This window comes from Falco naumanni, chromosome 1 (assembly GCF_017639655.2).
Source record: "Falco naumanni isolate bFalNau1 chromosome 1, bFalNau1.pat, whole genome shotgun sequence".
Lineage (NCBI taxonomy): Eukaryota > Metazoa > Chordata > Aves > Falconiformes > Falconidae > Falco > Falco naumanni.
The window spans coordinates 77,935,095-77,959,206 of record NC_054054.1 but is presented as its reverse complement, the minus strand read 5'-3'; the positions used below and the strand labels follow the sequence as shown (position 1 = coordinate 77,959,206).

The 24,112-nt window shown below is 40.6% G+C and overlaps 1 protein-coding gene across 3 annotated transcripts in view; it reads right to left on the bottom strand.

The window, feature by feature from the left end:
• Positions 1-22,244, bottom strand: part of LOC121091244 — a 65,534-nt gene extending 43,290 nt beyond the window's left edge. For all 3 annotated transcript variants that reach the window (XM_040600691.1, XM_040600700.1, XM_040600709.1), the window contains exons 1-10: positions 22,064-22,244; positions 21,699-21,799; positions 21,244-21,313; positions 20,314-20,444; positions 18,494-18,582; positions 15,772-15,871; positions 14,374-14,417; positions 13,143-13,220; positions 2,529-2,725; positions 261-325 (exon numbers count right to left, since the gene is read on the bottom strand). In XM_040600691.1, the coding sequence (XP_040456625.1) occupies positions 261-325; positions 2,529-2,725; positions 13,143-13,220; positions 14,374-14,417; positions 15,772-15,871; positions 18,494-18,582; positions 20,314-20,444; positions 21,244-21,313; positions 21,699-21,799; positions 22,064-22,229 (1,041 nt within the window). In that variant the 5' untranslated portion in view covers positions 22,230-22,244. The remainder of the gene's footprint in view (positions 1-260; positions 326-2,528; positions 2,726-13,142; positions 13,221-14,373; positions 14,418-15,771; positions 15,872-18,493; positions 18,583-20,313; positions 20,445-21,243; positions 21,314-21,698; positions 21,800-22,063) is intronic.
• Positions 22,245-24,112: the final 1,868 nt, after the last annotated feature.

Here is a 24,112-nt window from a genome sequence, read left to right as displayed (position 1 = left end):
TAACATGTTCTAAAAATTATCATTATTACTATAAATGAATTCCAGTCTTCTCTGGAGGTTTGTGGATAAGCCTGTTATACAAATTAACATGGTTTTATGTACCAAAGTTTGTCTCCCCCACCTTCTTTTACTCCTGGAGAAGGGAGGATGACAATTTTAGTGACAACAGTTTTTGGCAAAAACTATTTAATATTTTCTCCAAAATACAAGATTTTTTTGAAATCAAAAATACCTTACAACTTCACAGAAAGAGATAATACCTTATAAAACGTTGAAGGAGGCGATCCTTTTGCTCCATGAACTTTCACTGCCCCACCGTCAAAACCTGTAGTAATTAAAAAAAAAATAATCAGTATTTAAGCTTCTTCAACGTAACTTCAAAGACATTCTTTTGTGATACATATTAATCAAATGCACTTAATTAAAAAGCAAAGCATTGATAGCTATACTGCCACAGAAGAGAGAACCCTTCATGCAACAGTCCTCCCCTGCCTTAGAAACACGAACAGCAAATGAGCCTTTTAACAGAATGCTTGAAATGTTTATTCCTGTACTTAAAAAAAATAAATATATCTTAAGGCAGAAAGCAGCCTTAGGACTTCAGACCCAATAGTTATTTCCCACTTAACAGCCATTTATTGCACACAGAGCACACAATTCACTGTAGTTGCCTGTGTGGGCTGCAGCCCACTCGGTAAAGAAAACAAGGAAGATGAGAAAAAAGCAAAAGCTTATTTGCTGGTAGCTTAGTAAGTGAAGGGGTAATTTCACTTTAGCCTTCTTGTCAGTATTAGGAATATTAATGCCAAAAAGAAACTGGAGAAAATTGCTGTCATGGCATCGCATTCAGGCTTGAACAGGAGAAAATCAATAGGTGCGGTGAAAATTAGAGTGCAGGATCAGCACCTTATGACAGCCAGCCAGCAGTACTGGAGCTCACCTGCACCTAACCTCTGCTTGCAAATATTTAGGAAGCAGTTCAAAGCTTTAAACAAATACTCTAAGAGATAAATCAGAACGTATCTGAAAAAGTGAATGTGACTAGCAGAAATTTTACGTATCACTCAAATAACATCACTCTCTCCACAAGACTGGCATCAGGTTAATGTAACTCTGAATACAGAGTAATATCCCTACAGTCGGGGTGAAGATCTGGAAGAGTTTCGTGTTCCAGGTGAAGGAGTAACACAAACTAAAACCCCCACAAAACAAAATGCATAGTATTCATTGACAAAAAGAAAACAGAAGCACCTCTCAGTTCAAACACTGCAAGTAATCCAGCAGGACAATAAAATCAGCAATGTAAACAGAAAAAATAGATAGCTTGCCTGTTTTTACTGGGGTATGTGTCAAAGCACTTCAAACTAAAAATATTTAAGAAATCTGCCCATTTTCCATCTGTTATATTTCTAAGAAGGCTAACTGAAAGTTCATGTGAAAGTTCATTTTAAGTTCAAACATGTCATATCGGGTCATTTGCAAGCTAAAAGTTCATAGGAAGGTTAGAGTGTCTTTTTTTTTTTGTAAAAAAAGACTGGTGGCTAAGAGCAGCAAGCTGGCCTTATCGGACTGCCATTTGGTTATGTTGCATGTGCAAAAGGTTCACTGCACAACTTTACAGTGCCTTTATTATTGAAGCAAAATATTTTTGACACTACAGTGTTTTGAGTTTTATCACAGTAAGTTTTTAATTTGAGATTTCAATTGTCTTAAGTTTTAGAGAGACACTCGTCATACTGTCACAGCTAAGTTCTATTAGAATGAAAAAGGACATATAATACGGATGCAGTAAAAACCAAACTTCAAATGACTGTTGTTCAAATGATTTTTTTTTTCCAAGCGGTCTTATCCAACCTACAGATCTTCAAATCTGTTAAGCCTAAGTCTTTTTGTCTGTTTTGCTTTCAAAACTAAATCCAGAACATACATTATCCTCATCTTTAGTCTACTGGCCATTGAGATTTTTGAGGATAGCAAATGGACTTTTTCAAACAGAGATTGTCTGTTGGAAACCCAGTACCTAAGCATGCTTCTACCATTAAGCTGATCCACCCAAATGTCTAAGAAAAACACCATTACCAAGCAGTGCTTTGAAAGACACAGCTTTCCACTGTTACTAACATTTCAAATGCCATATAAGACAACATGTACAAAACATACTTTTTTTTTTTTTTTTGAGCAAAGAAACTGACCTGCAGTTTAAAAAATTCCGAGATCATAGTGGAGCTGTCTCAATGTTGCTCACACAGAATACATAGTTTAAAGACTTGGTAGGTGCAAGGCATTCATTTAGAAGTAAAGCAAAAGGAGCAGCGATCAAAGATGTGAGTTAGTCAGGCAGGAAGATAAATAAGAGTATGGTTAAAATTTCTAAAGGCATTTCTAGCAAAAGTCCTTGAAAAAGTCAGTTTGGTATAGTATCATACTCCACGGAACTGATTTAACAATAAATACACAGAGAAAACATGTAAATTAAAGTAACTGCTTTAGCTCGATAAACCAGTTCACTGACATGTAAGAGGACTAACCTGGAATTTCAGTGATGGAAACTTCGGAAAAGTCACATGTGACATCTGGTAAAAGATAGTGCTGAGGATTGCCCAATTCATACACCAACTGCTCAGCTACAGTGCCAAACGATACTAGTCCCCCTGTGTCTGGTGGTTTGGAAAGAATAAAGTCTCCTTCAGAGGAACATTCGACAATGGGAAAGCCTATGTTGTGCCTACAATATGAAAAACATTGAAAAAACTCTATAAATACATAGGGAAAGTGACAAGAAAAATGAGTAAAAACATACCAGAATTTTATGGTAACGGCTAATTAGATAAAACTGATCAAGAGTTGTAATATATCTGGTCGTTTCTGCAGAAACACAAGAAAAAGCACTGAACAAACTGATCAAAATAGTAAGAGGATGCATTTTCTTGCCTGGCAAAGGAGTGCAGATGTAACAATAGATACCAACAGCGAACAGGTAGAAAAGGGGAAAGGAATGGAGAAGGACACTAACAGAAATGGTTAAAGTAACAAGAAGCCAAAAGAATTAGAGGACTACGGCTAAAGAAGTAAATTCAGAAGAAAAACCATCATTGCTAATTCTACCCTAGTTGGGCTACAACGCCACACCAAGACAAAAGGTGAAGACATGTAAATACATCCTGCACTCTGGATTTGTAAAAAGACAGCCAAAGCACAAAGAACAGACTGTTCACACCTATTAAGGACAATTTCACATGCTAGTAACAAACTATAGACAGAAGTTACCAGAAAACAAAGATACATGAAAGTTAAGATTTCCAGGCCAGAACAGTAATAAAAGACCAAGTGAATAGAGAACTATGAGGCATAGCAAAAAAGAAAAGTAGTAAACCAGATAATTATAGACATGTTTGTAAATGAAAATATTTGACATTCTCACAAGAGTTACATAGAGAAAGTGACCAAGTAACTCTTATTGAGAGAGGCATACGCTGGTCATTACAGTAGCAGGGTAGAATTTTCAAGGTTACAAGGACAAAAACTGGATCTCTTTTCCCAGCTAAAACGCTTTTATTTACAGAGAATTTGAGCAAAAGTAATAATAAAAAAAATCAGAAAGTACTTGAAAATTACAGCAGAGCATTAATATTCTTTTTAAAAGGCTACGTGGCTCACTCTGCTCTCACAGGAAGATGGAAATTTGTACAAGTAATGTGTCCCAGAGACACAGAATGAATTAAGGAGATACAGCCCCTTGCAAAAGCAAAACTGTTCTAAAAAGGTCCTAATGATGAAAGGTGGTGAACATCACCATTCTAATTAAAGTCAATGACCTTCAGGTCCTTTGTACATACTTAAAATCAGTCCATTCCTGAAAATAATTAATTTTGGGTGCTAATGGCAACAATGTGCTGAACATACAACTCAATTGGTTATCAGCAAAGGTTAGATGAGCATAGTTTGTGTAACATAAATCCACAAAGTTTCGAAGGAAGTAAGCAAAGAAACCAGTGAACTTTTAAGTGACATTTGTAAAAGTTCATGGGAGTTTGAACAGATTCCTTATCATTGGGGAGCTTCAAACATAACCCTGTTATTTAAAACAAGGATTAAGAGACAAGCTCTGTTACCAGAGATCAGCAACTAATACTGACAACATACACAACTTAAGAAGTACGGTAGCTATAGGACACCTAGAAAAGTCCATGTCAAATCAGTAAGGATTATACTTCATAATATACCAGTTGGTCCTTGAAACCATTTAAACTGCTAAACAGATAAAAGGAAACAAAAAACCCTATCCTGGTGAATACAGAGAATTGAATGGAATCAACAATTTTTTATAGAAGTTATCGTGGGGTTTTTTTGAGGGGAAGAGAAGGGAGAAAAGATGGCAGTAAGAAGTATGTAATTCAACATTTTATTAAAGCATGACATGGAAAAAAAACACCACCCAAAAAACCTTTTCAATTCTTGGTCTTGCACATTAATGCAGGGTAACGGACTAACACAGACAATTATCCCAATTTTACAGATAAGGAAACACCACAACCCGCCCAGCGTCACACAGCAGGACCAGTGACTGAACAAATTAAGAAGCTTTTACCCTTTCGGTGCCACGTTTGTGTGCTCTGACCCTCCCACTCGTCTGTCTCGTCCCAAGGCAACAGCACCATGTGCGTTGCTAGCAGGCTCACTGCAGCTTATTCAATCACCTACCCCTAAGTGAAATCACCTTCACATCAAGGCAGACTGCAAAGAGCAGCCTATCCCACCGGAGGGACAACTGGCATCCTTGCTGCAGCCCACTGTGATCAGCAGCAGCACATGCAACTCTGACACCACGTTCCTGCACCCAGCCCCAGGGATCTTTTTTTTGAAGGACGAAGGGGTAAACCATAGACACTCAACTTTATACTATGCACCACTGAGTCTACTAACATCGATTAAACCTCAGTTTGCCCAGCTCCACTCTCAAAAGACCCAAATCATTCAAACCCAAAATCTAACAACAATTAGACCAATTATGGAAGACAGCGGATAAACAGTATCAGCAGAAACAACACTTACGCAGGTCCCTTAGTACGCAGAAGGACAAACACTGATTTTCCTGTTATCTTAACGCTAAAGTCAGAGGATCTTTATGGTGCAATTTTTTACATTGCCAAGTAGCTGGAAGGAGGCCATACAGGTACAAATACATTTTCTGGAACAGCTTCTAAATACCCTCTTAAGGTCGAGGCATATTGCTATATAAAAAAAGACACTCAGCTGGTACCACTTGCAGCAAAGCATTGACCCAAAGCTTGCAAGAAAACTGTATGAAGAAGACAAGTAACACAAAGAAAACCCCCACAAAACCAAACACCTGTTACCCACCCACCCTCCCCCCAAAAAAACAACCCACCAACCACCACAAAACTGAACAAAGAACAAAGGGGAAAGCCAAAAGTCTTCCTAAGAAAGGCATGCTGACACAGGACACTAGCATGTCCTAGCAAGCCAAGACTTTTTACCCATGTTTAAACCATCCTGAGATCTGCAACCCAGAAAGAAGTTGGATGAAAAGACCACCACCATCAGTGACTTACTCTTTGGTCATCTCTTTGACTGCTCATTCTGTTTCAACAGTTAGCGAAGGTATCAAGGAAGACTTTTTGCCTTCATCCGAGATAAGCGTGAGGGATGTTTCCCTCTCAAAGTACACCACCACCCAAGGAACGTTCCTGAACGCTCACTTAGTTGCAGAAGATGTGTGTTCTCCCAAGTCACGCCAGCTCTGAAAGCCTCCCTCACTTTTTAACAATTCAAATCAATTCAGAATAATTTCTGTTGGAAGACCTTTAAGATGAAGGTCAACTGTACAGATGCAAGGAATTGAGCAAGAAGCTGCTGGATTCCACCTGTATTGTAACTGGATGACTGCGAAAGTACATACATTCTATATACTACCTCGTAACAGATATATATATGTTAATAACCTACATTAACATATGCATGCTTAAGAGAAAAATTTGGTTTTTATATTGCTAGAAGATATTACTTAAAACTAATTTTCAGCTTGGAAACAAACTGGGACTAAGTCACTCCTGTGGCACGATTCAGTCAAGTGACAGCTACTTAACCTGGGTATTAGAGCTCACTAGTAGCAGTAACTACCTATATGTAATATTCTAGTACATACCACAGGTACGATGATCACAGCATCTCCCCGATCAGCACTTCCATTTGCCCAATTCATGGCTGCCCACCACAACGACCTCAGGTCTGCAACACACCAACTTCATGCTGGCCATAATCCACAGCCAAACAGTAACTTTGTACAGTGCAGCAAGGGAGTTAAACCACAGAACTATGAACTTCAGCAGCAACTACAGCCATGGCATCCAATGCGGCACAGTGGCCAAGTAGCACCATTCAGTAATAAAAGAATTGCATCAATTTAGCGATAAAATCCCCTAGTAGGATGGGGCAATATTAAGCAATGTGAACAATTCAGAAAGGAAACTACTGAAATGAAATTAAATTATATAACTGTTTTTAATTAATAGAATACAATACGGAAAATAAATATGAAATACTACTTCTAAAACATTTCAAGCAATTCTTTTAACACAGAATTACAACACAGAAGAGACCTGCATCAGTTTGTGACAGGAGATAACTACTATTCTTTTATACAAAATGTCTGGTTTTGGTTGCATGTTTGGTATTTAACAATTAAATTATATGCATTAGTAAAGCAGAGCACTGAATAAATCCCAATAAATCCAAGATTAATTATCAGAAAGTGCCTCCAAGTTGGGGCTAGGGGAGGAGTTACCATTTAAAGCAGGTCCTCACTGACTACGGCACAGGGGTAATGAAATTCCCAAACTGGTTTTGCTGCTGCAGCCACCTTCTCACCAACCACCTACAGCTGCTCCCCTACCCTGACAGAAACCAGGGCTCTGAAATTGAGTCTCCTGTCAGTTTTCTGCAGATCAATTTTTACCACGTAAAATGCTGGTTCTTCTTCAGTTTTTGGCTCTCAGACATGGTACAGTTTATGGGCATGTCACAGGTAATGTCTAAGCAGAGGTCTCCTCTCCGTCTGCTCTGGGACAATGCACTAGTCAACCTCTGTGTGGCTATGAAGACACCCTTCCTTCTTGTTTTGCCACACATCTTACGCCATTTGCATTTAAAAAAAGAAAAAAAAAAGTAAAAAAAAGTAAAACCTGTGAATTGGGTCTTGTTTGGCTCAGGGAGAAAGACATTGCCTGAGATAAAATGGTATTTCTTCTCTCCTAAGGTGCCAAACTCCTCAAGTACCTCATTCTGGCCACTACTGGCAGACTGAGGAGACTACTGACAACAAAAGATGGGAAAATTAGCATAGTACATTTACTTGCAGGGAAAGCTGCTGCAAGAAAGAAAACAACCCCCCAAAAAGCCACAGAAATGCATGTGACATGGAAGTGAACCCGGGTCCAAGTAGGCTGTGGTATGAACTTTTAGCTTTACAGCTAACGCAGCTTCCTGGGATGTGACCCATGAGTGTCACACTGAGGGGAGTTCCAAGCCAAGCTTCCCGACTCCCTGGGCATGTATCTCAACTGCAATGCTATTGCAAAACACAGAAACTGCTACCACTTCCACAGTCTTTTTACAACCAATTCAGCCCTCCTAACATGTGTCAGACCTGTAAGTTTGTGCTGATCGTGCAAGGTATACGCATCTTTACGTGTAGGTACCAACAGATTTCCTAACTTCTGCTGCAATTCCAATTTCAGTGATGCAATTAATGTTTTACTTATCTCCTCGGACTATAGGGCATTTCAGAGTATGCATTTTATGTGAACCCCTAAGACCTAGGCAATTTCAGGCTAATCAGACAGGCTGTCTGCTGTTTTTTGCTGCCTGGAATAGATGGTGCTACAGAAAAAAAGGCACTCCACACTGCTGGTTGGGACTCGCATACTGGATTCTGTTCCAAGTCCCAAATTAAGCAATCTGGATCCAGCCCTTAAGAGACTACAACTATTGACTTACCCTTTTGGTCATCCCAGGCCAGAGGATTATGCAGTCTCAACCATTGCACACTCTTGGCTTAGGGCAAAATGTCAGTGTTTATCATCTCCTCAAAATGATTACTCTACTGATCAGCATTAGTTTATTCTCTCCTGCATTTCAAAACAAAACAAAACGTACTAATCACCCATTAGCACTAAATAATAGTAAGAGACAGCGATGTCTGGCGTTAAATTAAATTAACTACAGAGCTGTGCATTATCAATACAGTTCTGATATCACAGTTCATTTTCAAACATTGCATGAATTTCCTATTGAGTGCTGTGCACTAGACAGGGAATAGGGAGCAGTGATGTATTATCACTTCCTCTGACCATCTGCTGACATGTATTACTACACAAATAACACAGAAGTAGTGAATGCCTTTTTTGATGTTATTTACTTAGAATCAGTCATTTAAGAACACACATTAGTCTTCTACAAACTGTGAACTAGTGGTTTCTTGCATTTTCTCTGCTAAACATCTGCGTCCACACAAGAGGTGAGTCAAGCAGCCTTCTTCTTACTGCGAAAGTAAACAGCATCTATCCCATCTGTCTGCCCATTTTCATGAAAAATGGACAAAACTTTACAGCTTCAAGATTCCTACCTTTAAGTCAAATACATTAAGGACATACACCCGGCACAATTAAAGAAATCCCGGTGCCTTAGATCAGCCAACAGAAATCAGCTAAGCCAAGCTTCTATCAACTGAAGTAACTCGAGAGTCACGAGTTGGAACATGCACTTTACTTGTTTTACATTAAAAACTTACTTTACCAAGACAACAAAGACAAAGAAAGAATAGATTAGACTTTAACAGCTAACCATTCAATGGCCACAATCTACACACATGAACATTCCTGAGCCTTAAAGCACTCTTTTGCAGTGGAACCAAGCTCCTAGAAGTGGTCTGCATCAAGCACCTCAAGAAAATTAAAAACCAAACAACCAAAACCAAACCAACCTAAAAAACTATGTGAGATGAATGAAGTGGGTCCAATCCAGTACCTCAGTACTCAGACACATAACAACATATGCACGGAACGTGAGATTTGACTCTGACTTGCCCGGCTTTACTTAAAAGTGCTCGTTTACACGGTTAATTATTTTTGATTATGTATAAACAATAGACAGATAAGGTGTATAAGCCTAAAGCTTGGCAAATTCTTCTTTTTTTTGTTTACAGGTTCAAAAAAACCTTGTACCCATCAGTCCTTCTTAGCAGTACACTTACACCCTTTTCAGCAGCCAGACAGAAGGGCAACCCACACTACTGCTCCTAGGGAGAAAAACACCTCAAAGACAGTAAAAAAACCAAAAAACAACCCAAGTCTAATTATAACCAAATCTACCTTCTGCAATAAGATGCGAGGAAAAGAGAGATTGCCATCTAGTGTTTAGTCACCAGGGACAGCATAAATGCTGCGACAGGTTTCCGTAAGCTCTAGCCTGAAGGTCCAGTACAGGCTTGCGGAACTGAATGGTGAGTGGTCTCAGCTGCAGAAACGCACCCATGGCAGCGGGAAATTCGTACCTGAAAGGCACTTTAATGACAAACACAGAGATTTGACCTGGCTTCTTCCTCCCACATTTACTGCCTTTGCTGGCCTGGTCTAGATTTAACATGATGATCACAGACACTATGATTTACTGAGATTGAAGTTACACACACTTATCTTCAGGAGACAGCTGAAAACATAGCTTTTCCTAAATTAGGAAGAAATCATTAATACACTATAGACAACTAACCTCTGTAAATTCTGCCAGAGCTCTGCTGACCTATTGGCAATATAAGCAACGCTAGTGGCAGCAGGTATTGCATGTTTTGGTTGCTACTGAAATAATGAATTATCACATTATTTTTGTGCATTATTATACAATGCATCATCAGCATGAATTGAAAACAGATTTAGACTGTCTAAATACAAGAACTTCATGTCATCAAGTTGCTTTAACTTAAGGAGTCAGTTTACTACTAAGCTATCAAATAGAACATGCATTTTCTGCAGCCTAAAAGCTTTTGTAATATTCCTCCCTCATGCATCTGGGGCTAAATATAGTAAAAAAAACTATCAGGGGGCGGGGACACCACCTGCAAGGCTCTCTAAGAAATCTCCTCCCCTCCTTCCTTTCTTCCCCCTGTATCCTAAATGGGTATGCTAGGCCACAAGTCCACTTTAGTCAGTCTTTTACTCTGCCTCTCTACATGAAAAATTAAAGCTCACACGTTATTTTGGTTTTGACTACTTTTAGTAGTTTATCATACAAGCTGACATGTAATAATTTCAATAATTTCACCAATTAAATGCCTAGAACTTTCCAAATTGCCAAACAAAACCACTAGTCTATGATTAATTCTTTATAGACTTAACCTAAAGGTAAACAAATTACTTTACATTAGCACAAATACCTCCATGCATGGTTCAGAATTGTGCACGCGGCTGTATGAGGACAAGGCAGAAGAGCAGCACTGGGTGCGATTCAAGCCAGCACCAGTCCCTTCCAAGCCACAAGACGACTATGATTTTAGACAAGTCACATGACTTTTACACGTACACAAACATGAGTATTATCTATGTACATATGCAATGTATGTATATCTGTCTGTAAAATTAGCTACTCTCACTCCAGTAGCTCATAGCTTAACACACTCAAGCATCCCTTTTTATAAAGCCAGACTGCCATTTCTCACAGAAAAGTCCTTAAAAATAATTACCAAGCATTTTAGTAAGAAAAGTAGTATTCTGGTTTTTTCTTTCACCCTTTTATAAAGTGAGGCCTTTCAGAGTCACAGTTATGGGAGAATCTAAGAACTTTCATGATACAGCACAATAAAATCAACAGGAGATACATCAGGAGTAAGATTAGCAGTTATAAATTTCAAAACTGAACAGTGTCCTGTTACTATACACCCCTCATCTGACTTCCTATTGAACACAACAGTGAAGAACGCGTGTAGTTTTCTCAGGGCTAGTAGCCTTCCAATAGGTGAAAAGAAACATCTGACCCCATTTCTGTCGATGCCCTGTGTGCCTTCACCTGTAAATCAGCAGTTTTCAGGAACTCAGAAAAGCAGAATACATCTTTCAGGATGACACTCCGGATCACAGTCACTACAAGGAGGAGAAAAAAGCTTGGCAGCCCTGGGAACTAGGTCTGGAGAGCAGCTCCCAGGATGCAGGGCACAGTGCCCTGCTGGCTCATCCACCTGGACCACAGGCTGCCCCCAGCAGCCTCCTTGCCAGGGTCAACCTGGGAGCAGGAACGCAGCTGATGGAAGCCACCCTTCCCTCCTGCATCTCTCCCACCACTCTTCAGCCCTCCCCTTCATCACATAAAGGAACTTTTGCAGAAAAGTATTAGCCAACCCTTCTGTATGCCCATGCTTATGATGGGTGGCCTCATTCTGCAAACCGGGGACCCGTCCTGTGACCCGCACTCACACCAAGGCGCCGTAACCAGCAAGTGTGTTGCTGTCTCCTGAAACATGCACAAAAGAAAGTCGACAAAAGTAATAGGGGGATGTTCCAGCCCTGAAATAACATAGAAAGAGAAAGCCTAGAAAGTTTAAGGTGACTTACGGGCACTGTCTTCTCCACACCCCTGGAGGTACAGGGCACAATCTACTCTGTAACTGATGTCCACATGGGGAAGCAACTTGGAAACCTCTGACCCTCTGATACTAGGCACAAACATTCAAAGCAGATCAAATTACCAGTGTCATTCATTTGCACCTTTCAACTTAATGATACCTTACAGGAAAGGAAAATTCAAATTAAAAATTGAGGCTATTAATATCTTTGAAAATGGTAAGGGAACAAGATTAAGACCAATAGGAGGCCCCTAATTTTGGCATACATCTGACTTGTGCCCTTTAAATCATTGTAATACCCTGTTCAAATTCAAACATAAGTAGGTTTTTTTTTTACGAGGGTGTTAGTGCTCCTGCTGCATCAAAAGCCGTATTACATTTTACGATTCCTAGATATGAGACTATTCATTCCCAAATTAGAAGGCCTTCTTGCCAGATGATCGTAACGCAGATGACAAAATAACGTTACATTGACATAAGCTATGATTAACCTTTCTGATACGGCACAGAACAAGATTCCTTCCTCTCATCCCAAGGCAAATAGGAACCAACTGCAGCCAGAATCGCCCACCCTATGCAAAGCACATTCCCTGACTACTTTTAAACTACCCTTAGAAGCAAGTTGGTCAAAAGGCGGCTGTAATAGTCCTTCCTTGATAGGCAGACGGATCTACCTATGTGAAAGTCTTATTCAGTAGGTCTGAACACAAGACACATGTAACTTTTTGAAAGGACTGCCAGCTCAACGCATTTATGAGATAGATCATAGAGCAGGAAAGGACTGTGCCATACATTCATTCCTGCCTTCCTCTCTCCCTTCCCAATGGATTGCATTCCTCTCTCCCCTCCCTTTGGATTGCATTCCTCTCTCCCCTTCTCCCTCCTTTTCATTATAACCGTTGCTATTATTATACTTATTATGGTTCTTTTATTTTATGTCGTTTATTAAAATGTTATTATCTCAATCCTCAAGTTTTACATTCCTGTCCAATTCTCCTCCCCATGCCTCTGGGTAAGGGGAGAGTGAGTGAGTGGCTACATGGCACTAATTATCGGCTGGGGTTAAACCATGATTCTACCAAAAAAAAAAAAAAATTATGACTGAACAGTAGGTAACTCTGATTTAACTAAGACTGACGAAACAGCATCCAAAATATGCACATTGTCTTTTCCATTACAATCATACATGAAAACCAGCAGCAAACCTTTCTAAAAAGCAGATGATGAAAAAGGAAACAGAAAAAAAATATCTAAAAAGAAAAAAAAAAAGCCAAAATTTTTTTCAAACCATCTGCTTCTCAAGTTAACAAAGCAAGTCCCCAACTGACCAGAAAGGAAAACTGCAACAGGGAGAACAGATCACAGAAGAGTAACATTACAGTGGAAAAATATCAAGAGGCCCATGCTGCCTCCCTCAAAAGAGTAAAGTAGAAGCAGTTTTCACAACACAGATGGTAGGAAATTTCATCTTTGGCCCACCGTAAACATACATGCTGATGTCACAATTACCTACCAGTCGGGTACCGCATGCCAGTCAGTGAATATTCCACCTGTACACTGAGCACCACATTCAATGAGATGACCTGCAAGGCTGGGAAGATAGCATTCGAGTAGTTAAATATTCTGTAAAATTAAGTTTCACATATCCAACTTTAAAATAGAAAAGTACAATGGAAATAAAGCTATGTAACAGAAAATGCTATTTTTCCTCTATAGGCACCTAATGTATTTGTAAATTTCACATTAAACATAATAAGGGATTCTGAAAGATGAATGTAAGAGTTAAAAGAACTAACTTTTACATGAAGAATCAAATTAATTTCCTGAAAAAAAGAGAACACCTGAGAGATTATCTAACACCATGAACCAAGTTTCATTGGTCATTTAATAAGTCTTGACCTAAGTGCAGTATTTTAGCAGTTTGCACTGTGTGGAACTGAATATGCAAACCCCATTTTTACATCAAGAGATATAACATCTCACTTCCAATGTGAAGGACAGAATGTGTTATGATTATGTATTATGATTTTCAAGTCTTTGATTGTGATAACCCACAAAACACTCAACAGAATTACAGGGAAGATCCTTATCTCCACATTTATTCTCAAGCAACAGGAGGTCCAAGCAGACTACTACTAGGTGTACTCAGGTCACCCTAGTGAGCATTCATTTTTATGGACTTCAATGCAGTCAGGTGATGCAGGATGTTAAATTAGGTGACAGAATCTTACCCTATGCCTTCTGCATCAGATCCCTAACCGTAGGACTTACAACTAGGGTTTGCACGTGGTAGTACTGACACTGCGCTTCTGCAAAACCATACAAGGATGCTGACCTCTGACTGAATCTCCTTCTGTGCATCCTTGAGGGTAAGACCTGCTGCCATCTCAACTATCAACAGTGATGGCCAAACAGAAAGAGCTGCATATCCCCGGTCTGTACTGTAAGATTTCACCTCTTGACACAAAATGACAGGAAGAGAAAGTTAAGCTGTTAAATAAAATCATTCACACTCCTTTCCTCATTTTGTTACTTCAAGTTGGTTCCGGAATGAAGTTTCTATAATTTCAATTCCAAATGAGAGTATTAAGCAAGCCTTAAAGAAGAACCCAAAACCTAACAGAAACATTCAAATAAATGAATTCAATAATAAAATGCAAAATCACGAAATGCTTAAAGAGTTCTGTTACCCTGACATTATGATATGAAATACAAATTTACCCATTTCTTCTTATATCATTTACCTTCCTGCAGCTAGCAAGTCAAATTCATCCCTATTCCAGCCAAACTAGAAGAAAATACAAATACGTTAAATATATAAAAGTTCCATACAGTACAGAAAAGTGCACATAGTATGTTCACTGCTTTGAGTAATAACGCATTGGATATATTTTTCCTTAACTGCAGAAATCTAAAGAACAATTACTGGCAGACACTGTATGTGGATTTGAGTTGCTATACAGTAAACTAGTAAAAGTGCTCTGATGTATTTCAGTTTTCCTCTTATCAATACACGCAAACAAATGTAAGTTCTCCAAGTCACACCCCTCTTCAAAAAAACTGGAAGTGCTATATCCATGTTACCCAAAATTTGCATAAAAATCTAGCATCTATTTTGTGTCATGTAAACAAACCGCTATCTTTTTCCAACTTTTAAAAATTATCAGTTCCTGGAGTACCACCAGTCATCCTTAAGATCTGGGAGTATGCTTTCTGTTTAAACTAGAACATATTTTTCCCCCCAAGTCCAACACAGTGCAAGCAATATATTCGTTGTTTCTTATTCAGAACTTAGCACAAGTCTCCCTAAAACCTTTCAGTAAAGCCTCTCTGCAGTCCTTCATACATACTGGCAACTATTTTGAAAATTTAAACAGCTAGGAATAAAACAGCAAGTCATAATGGCACTTATAAATGGGAAAATTTAATTCTGTATTAGACTATATTTAATATACATGAAGTCAGAAAAGTATGAAGTTTTAGAAAGGATGTTTGTAATTGGACACTAACACATACCCTCTTTTTTTAAAAAAAAAATACACACCGAAAAAAAGCTTACATATTTCACAGTGTGTGGTCATTCACAAAAATGTATAACCTATTCAAAATACTTCAGAAAACCACATATCCTGCTTGTACACCTTGTTGAAAATCAAGGAATTTGAGAAATGTTGCAATGAAACTCAAAGAAAAACTGCTTACCTATTGAAAAAGACCAGTGGTTTAGACTCTCTCATGTGCATCCCCCCCCCCCCCCCCCCCCCCCCCGGCAAAACCAAAGGGAGCTCTACTATCGCCACCTTGTGGTAAAGAAAAATATACCTGTTTCTTAAATTTTAAATTTTCGTATATTTTAAAAAGGTAGGGGGCGGAAGGAGTGGCGAAACATGGTAAGGCTTCCTTAATTTCACCAAAACGCCTTCCAGCTTCATGATACACAAGTTTGTAAATATCCCTGCTATACGTTTCGGAGAAGTGAAAGCTGGCAATTTTTCATGCATGCAAGGACAAAAATAATAAAAATGCTCATTATTTTTTATTTAGTATCTACATTTTCGTAAGGAACAAAAATTGTCTGACAATGAATACCGAATATTCATTCACATAGGCTCATTATCATATGGAAATTAACTTGTACTTACAGAATGAATGAGTGGTCCTAATACAATCCCACTGTCAACACATCTACCCGTCACAACAATATCGGCACCAAGGTCGAGAGCCCTGCTTATTGGTCTTGCACTGAAGAACACAAAACACAACAGGAAGTACTTTTCACAGCATCATTTAAAAAAATCAGTTCTTGCTACACCCAGGATAAAAATCACTTAAAAATCCCATAGGAAATAATAAGATCAACTTTAACAACCAATTTGTCATTTTGTATATACAACAAGAATATTTTAAAAAGCAATCATCACAACACCCGTTCATATTTGGGTATCCAAATGACATAATTGAAACACTTGTCTTGATACTCATAGAAACCGTCTTGGCCATAATACGCAGAGGGTCACTTCTGTTACCAGTAACAGAAAATAGTAAGTGTTTTTCAGAGATTCATTACTCTTGTTTCATTTGTAGATGAGTGTGTAAAGACCAACATTCTTCACAGAGAAAGCTTAGGGACACTGCCCTCCAATTTAAAACCTTTCAGGTCAATTTATGTGGTTTTAGAACTTCCAGCATCAACCAACTTCAAGAGGAGCACTGTGCAGTCATTATTTTCAAAGAAATAGATTTTTCAGATTTGGTCAGTTTAAGAGTCTGCCCAGTCCAAATTAGTTCGGCTTGAAAAGATTCACCCTGGTGAACTGCTCAAGCTCTGACCAGAGGGCATGGCTCCCGGCTTCTAAACCCATGCTGTGTGCTGGATCCTTTTATTCTTCTTGAAATAGGCAGTGTGAGAACACAAGCCATGTAAACAACGTGTCTTGAAAAACAAAACCAAGAGCAGTGGTTTTCTAGTTTCTATAGACCTAGCCCTGTTTTTGTCTGAGGCAAGTTAGAAGACACGAAGTTCTCTTTGCAATGTAAACATAAAATATACGTATGTGGGTCCTTCCCCCCCCAGTGCTACATGAACCAAAGGATAGTACCTAGAACAACAAGCAAATATACAGAAACATTTTACACCTCTGGGCATAGCGTCGAGTAACAAGTGACGAGTAAAAAGCATAAATGGGGTTTCTGCATACATACAGGGCACCGATAGAGAAACTGTTTAATGACCTTTAAAAAACCAGTAAAGTCATTTGGCACTTGCAAACACACATGAGCTCAGTCCACAGAACTAACAGCCCAAATCAGGAAGGACAGAAGAAATTCAGTATTGATACCCCAGTGCACATTTTTCAGATGGAGTTTACACCTTTGAAGCAAGAATCAAACTGCAAACATCAATTTAGGGAATTAAAAGTAAACTGTCTACAGAACTTGCAGATTTTACCCAACACACTCCAATGTTGACTTGTTTTACAAGTATATATCAATTTATCATTTGCTTCATAAATAAGCATCCACTGCTGATGTTGCCAAATAACTCACAAAAAATGATTAATTTTAGAAATTGATAATAGCATCACGTTTCAATGCAACTAAGATTAAGGGGCCCATAAAGAAATACCACTTTTATCAGAAAACCAAGAGACTGCTGTTCTAGCATCTGTTAATGAAGCTGAGACAGATGTAACAGATTTTTAAAATGTCTCATACTAGGCTGCTTTTGTCCTCTCTGCTTTGATATGCATTGCTTTAATTCATGAATCACCAGAATGGCAATGAACACTTTCTCATAATTACAAATCTTGAATGTTATTTCTTAGATTTCATCTACAGTTAAACTCATGGTCTGCAAATGTTGCAAGTCAAAATTCAACAAACAGAAAATCCAGCAACAACAGAAAACACTAAAAACGAATTTAAAAAGACTCGTTTATTAAAGGCTCTTATTGTACAGATTAATAAAAAAAAAAAAAAAAAGACATGCTGTATTAGGTACAGCCGTACCCTGCTACCTGTCAGTGATGCATTTTTGGAAAGTGCAATGAGAATGATAAAAGAGAGAGCACAGTAGTTTTCCCATAAAGATTTGTACAAGAAAGGGGGGAACTGTGCTCATGGGCTTTAGAGAAACACTGAACAGGAATACAGGAGGGATGGTATGTACAACACTGAAAAAGGAAAAGCAAAACCAGGATCACTGGGATCACCAACTGGAAGAGATGCTGGCTTTTGGTAACACCTGACTACTTTCCCATTTCTCAGTCCTGCCCCTTTGAGCGACCTGATTGACATTGATTCATCTGCAGAAGTTCATAGTGACAACGAAAATGTGACTCTTCACAAACAGGCCGCTAGAACACTTGCATTTAAAGATTTCATGGGAGGCTTTTGGTATCATAAAGGAGATCTTTCAAAACTGTGATCTGTCCTGGAAAGCCAGCCTGACACACAATTCAGTGCAGCCTAATGGAACCTCCTACAGTGCGCAGAGCATGTCCCAGTACTCAGGTGCACTCCTCTAGTGACAACACCCTAAACAACTGCTCCACACAGCAACAGGATACTCCAAATATGAAAAAGTATTTTTACTATTGTTATAATTAAACTAGAACTATTTTGGCTTGAACTAAAACCTGAGGATTCACAGAAGATTTAATGCTAAGGAGTCACAACTGGCAAGGTTCTACATTGAAAGTTTATTTACAAGTTACAAACAAATTTTTTTTCTGGTTGCCCGAGTAACACAAAGGTGAATCTCACAAACCAGGTGGTTCTACTTGCAAAACAAAACAATTTCATGTTGTCAATGTGTTAAAATTATTTTTTGCATAATAAAACCAACTTGCTCAAATAACTCACCCAAGATACACATTCATGCTATGAACACTCTCTGGAAATGGTTTGCCACTCTCTGTATCAGTGATACCAGCTCCTTTGAGGCTCTCTTTCTGTTAGAAAAGAAACAAAACACCAAATCTGTAAGCATTTTGTAGTATCTACTGTAAGCCTTTTATTAGTATCAAACAATAGATACACCTCATAGCAACTCTAAGCAACGTAGAATCATTAGTTAGCACCAATACAAACCAGTTGAATGGCTAAAAGCCCTACATACACTTTTAACCATAGTTTTCCAGCACACAAAGGAGTTAGTCAGTCTTTAAAGAATGCTAGGTCAGCCACAGATTATCAACTACAGTGCACTGACATATTCCCTAGGCTTTTAAACTGTCTTTAATTGCTCTAAGATTGGATAAATCAAACCCTACGAAGAGAAATGTGTCTGCCATAATGGCAGTGGTGGAGTGGCCAGAAAATAAGGATAATTCTGTGGTTCCAGGTGATAGCTAAAATACTTTGCGTTCCCAGAGAGATACAGTGAGGGGGGGAGGGGGGTGTGGGAAGGTGGTTTTTACCATTAATTATCAGCTTGGGAAACCAGTGGATCCAGATGCTAGTGACTGCATAGACTCAATGTCTAGTACTAGCTACAGGGCAGGGATCTATAGTGTGGGGAAAAAACCCAACATCTTCCACTTTTAATTTATTTAATATTCTGTGTTAGGGATTGTAATCCTCCAAACCACAAATAACATATCCTAGCATTATTTATGATGTTTGGTATCAACAGTAAAAGTTTTCTGTAAAAGCTGTCTGGTTTTGATTCCTGGAAGTTACGTACTGACAACAGCATAGAAAATAATCTATTTCAGATCAGAAACATCCAAGCCAAGCTTAAATAATGACTATTTCACTGTCGGACCAGTGATGAAATTCTGGACCACTGATGCTAAAGTAATTTCAGTAAGGCAAAAGTTTCTCGAAAGGAAGTCCAAGCACTGCACATAATTTGCAAATAAAGAATCTTACTTGACCATCTTCCACATTCAATAGCATGCAAGGAGTAACAAAGCCTACACAAATAAATAATTTTCCAAGTTACAGGCAGAGATTTAACCATAGCGCAAACCCATCCCCTCCTAACTACTACCAGTATATAAACTGTTTTCACAGTATCTTTTCAGGTACAGCCAACACTTTTTTGCAGAACCTGACTTCATACATAAAGCATCATCCTTTAAATTAAAAAAGCCATGTATCTCATCTTTCTTTTTTTTTTTTTAACATTAAAACTTTGAACCTCCTACTTAACATAACCTTACTGGCCATAAACTAATCATATAAAACCAGAAAAACAAGCACTGGTAAACAAAATAACAGGAAATGCCTGTAAACTACTAAAAACAGCTAGAAGAGAGGAACATTTGAACACGTGGCAACTACACCACATTTAAATTTAAGATTTTTAAAATTCAGGTTTATTTAGTTTAGACAGAAACAATAAGTAACAGCACATCCTAGCTTATCCTGAAGGGCAAGCAGACCTTAGGTTGCATTCACAGTTTGCTTCGAAAAGATAAACAGCAGATCTACAGCCTTATAAAAAACACAGTCCCATCACACACCAAACACAAGAGAAGCCAGGAATTTTTTTCATGCATCAAAAAAAAAAGAAATAAAGAAGAGCATCTTAAAAATGTTGCTTCTAACAGAAGGCTTCTGCATAAAAATACACAAAGTAAGTTCCTATACCAGTAGGCCAGTAAATGCCACCTTCACGCTATATAGATTAAAATAATTTCCACCATGCTACTAAGCCTTAAGACAAAGTAAAATACCTCACTCATTAGGTCATCTCCAGCAACAACAGCTATTTTCAAATCAACATCTGCCTTCTTTGCCACCTCCTCAAGGGCAGCTGCACAAGCAAGTGGATTAATTCCACCAGCATTACTGATGACACGAACACCTGAACAAAAAAGACAAATTAAGTTCAGCAGCAGCAACAATCACTTATATATATATAAAGAAAGGTATCATCTTTGCAAGGTGTCAGACATCTAATCAAGTAAAGTACTAAACTCATGTTAAAATATGAACCTCATTTAATCTGTGAAAGGATCAGAATAAGCCAAGGCAAAATTGTTTACAGAAAAAGAATTGTTACAGATACTTCTCATCTTTCTTTTACACGTGGAAGGAGAAAGGGACTGAACAGACATACATGATAAGGCAGAGAGACTGTATCAGAACAACTCCTACAGGAACAGTATTTGACAGCAGTCACTCAAGCATCCATGCTCTCCAAACAACTGGATTTCAGCAGAAATATGCATCTGTCTCTATAGATTCCAGACAGCAAAGTATTGAGTACTTAGAAGTAATTCCCTTTCACCTCTCAAAATAAGAAACCTGTGAAGCTATGTTAATGTAAAAAGAAAAACGATCAAATAAGCGATATTCTAAAGCTATATGGGATTGTTGAAAAACTTCCAGATTGCCTTGAAAAAGTCTAGCTCTCATGTTTTAACAAAGATGTGCAAAGTGATGCTCCATTCACAAATTCAAGCTACAATAATAAATACACAGAAATACACATACACAAAACCTGATTTAAATGTCGCCATCAGAGCTGTACTTCACACCTATTACAATGGGATTTGTGCTGATGCTGGGGGAAAAGCAGCTGTTTATAGTAACAGAAGCCCCACAAAACATATCAGAGCAGCTAACTTCATTAACACACAAACACATGCAGACTGGCATACCTTTCCTGTGAATATCTTTTATATAGGGAGCCATGGCAGCGGAGACAAAATCCGGAGTGTAACCCAAACCCTGAAATAATTAAAAGCTGTAACCGTTCGTTACACTTCAGTCAACGCTACCCCCTTGCTTAGTTAACCAAGACGAGGGAAGAACAAGGAGCGCTCAAAGGGTTTGGATAACGCTATTAGAAACGGACGTGAAGGGTCTGACTAGAGGAAACAATATATAAAATCGAATAAATACGCGCGAGTAAAAAAAATACAAAAGCAACGACAGCCCCACAGCCTGACACGTCTGAGAGAGACTTAAGGAGTCCTGAAGAGACGGTGGGGGCGGGAGAGCTGGGGGCCGCCGCCCCGCCTCGGCCCCGCCTCGGCCCCACCCCGGCCCCGGCCCGGCCCCGCCTCGGCCCCGCCCCCGCCCAGCCCGGCCTCGGCTGCCGACAGCTACTTACGGGAGACCGGGCTTTGGCAGCCGTCAGCAATGACATGGTGATCTCGGAGAGATAGTCGAAGACGAGGAAATCCAGCTTCCCTCCGTACAGCAGCTGCGGCACTGCCGGGGCAGGGAAGACCGCGCCGTTAGCACCGCGGCACCCCCGTCCGGCCCGGCCGCAGCCGCGGGGCAGGGCTGAGCCGAGCCGGGCCGTCCCGCCCCTGCCATTGCCGCTTACGCAACGGAGCCGTTCGCGGCGCCGGCAGCAGCCGCCGCCCGCCCCGCCAGGCCTCGATACCCCAGCGACCGCCCCCGCCGCCCGGCCGGGTCTCCCCGCCGCCCCCACGGGCAGCCGCCGCCGCCGGCCCCGCGCCGCACGCCTACCTGCGGTGGCCGTGTCCCCCCAGAAGCCCGAGGCGCAGCCGATGCGCACCGCGGCGCCCGCCGGGGGCTCGCAACCGGTGCTGCGCCACCGGCCCCGGCGGGCCGGGCGGGCGGCGGCCCCCAGCAGCCGCGGTCCCCGGAGCCCCAGCAGCGCGGCCCAGCTCATGGTGGCGGCGGGCGGGCTCGTGGGGCGCCGCCCCTGGCTGAGGCCCGGGCCCGCCCCGGCCCGCCCCGTCCCGCCCGCGGCAGCTGCAGGGGGGCGGGGGAGCGGAGGCTGGGGAGCGCGGGCTGGCGGGGGGAGATGGCCGCGGATGGCCGGGGCGGGGGGAGGCCCGCTGGGGCCGGCCGGCCCGCCTTGTTCCGCACGTAGTGCCGGGCAGCGGCACTAGGGCTGTGACGGCCCCGCGGCGGGGCGTGCGGACACAGGGCGCCCGGCTGGGTTCGGCCTTGGTGCTGGCCCAGCCGCGGGTGTGCGGCTGCCGCGGCCCTGAGGGGTTGGCACGGGCTCCCCGGGCCGCCTGAAAGGTGGGAGCCCTGCTCAGGGCTGTGGGGACGTCAAATGCGTGTGAGGTGGTCTGGTTCTGAAAGTTTGGTGACACTGTTTCCTCCTCCTCCTCCCCTAAATAAAACAGGTGTTTATTAAAAAACAAGGCCTGCTGTGGGAGTAGGTGTCCGGGTTGTGACAGGGAGGGTTTCTCAGGTCCCCGGCTGAGGTAAATGTCACCACACCGGCAAATTCCTTGGTGTATAAGGTGGCAAAATCAAAATTTCACAATCCTGCAGCCTGCGTTGGAGGTCCGTGGAGGTCTCCACAGGGTGCTGGTCACGTCCCGGTGCTGCCTACAGAAGATCCACATCCTTCGCCTGATGTGACAGGGGCTGTGACTGAATCAGTCTTGTATGCATCCCATGCAGCAGCCGCCAGGGCTCCCTTAACACGCGTACGCTTTGATTCTGAGTGGGTTTGAATTTTCTCTTGCAAATCAAGAAATGCTACAATTTGCAAGCACACTGAGAAACACAACGTTCAGTGCAACATAAGCATATGACGAGAGGAGGTTTTACTGATGTAAAAAGTAGCCCTGTTCAAAATAGTTAAGTACTTTTGAAAATGATTGAGAAAGTGTCCAGTTAGACTAATTTCTAATTACAGTTAGAAATACTGCAGCTGAGAGAGTACAGAAAATAGTCATGCCGTGATCTTAGATTTTGCTGCTTTATTTAGGGAGGTGCAATGTTTTCCTACTGCAAAAAGGCCATAAAGCACCATCCCCTCAGTGCCTAAGAAGTGATGAACAATTACTGTCCTAAGTTATTAAACAGGCAGAACCAAGGGGGTCACAGAGAAGGGAAAGCTGTTTCCCTACATATGGAGAGGATTTAACTTGGGATTATTAAATTGTTGGAGTGTTTAATTCTTGCATTGAAAGCTTGCAGGTTTTAAGTCCCTATAAACTAGTAAACATCCAAATAATCAGTGGGAAAGAAAACCACATTATATATTCATAGCTGACTCCAGATTAGCTTTGTCCTAAATATGTACTTATTGTAGCTCCGTAAAGTAAACTTTGAAACAAGAACCAGAAAGACCACTGTCTGGTACAAAATACACAGCTAATTAGTATAGCCATAAAGGCAAATGCTTTCTGTAATGAAATTTTAAAGTGTTTTCCACGTGTGTTTCAATATGGAATGCATTGCGGTACCATTCCAATATACTGTAACATAGCAGGAAGCATGACTAATCCTCAGCAAGTCTTGCAACGGTCTCAAATCCCGTGGCAAAATTCAAATGCAGTTTACCTTGTCTGAGATTCCGTAATCAAAGTGCTGCATTGATTGCATACTCACTCACTTCTGTGCTTAAACATACCCAGAATAAATGCCGATCACTTATCAACCATTTACGACCCATGAATATAAGTAAAACTCATGCTGATAGGGCTTGGGTCAAGATTTTGTGCTGCAAAACTGAATTTTTGGATGTGAGAGGAGAGCAGGCCACTCCAGCAACGCGAAGCAGAGGCCGGTAGATGGCTGTGTTTCACC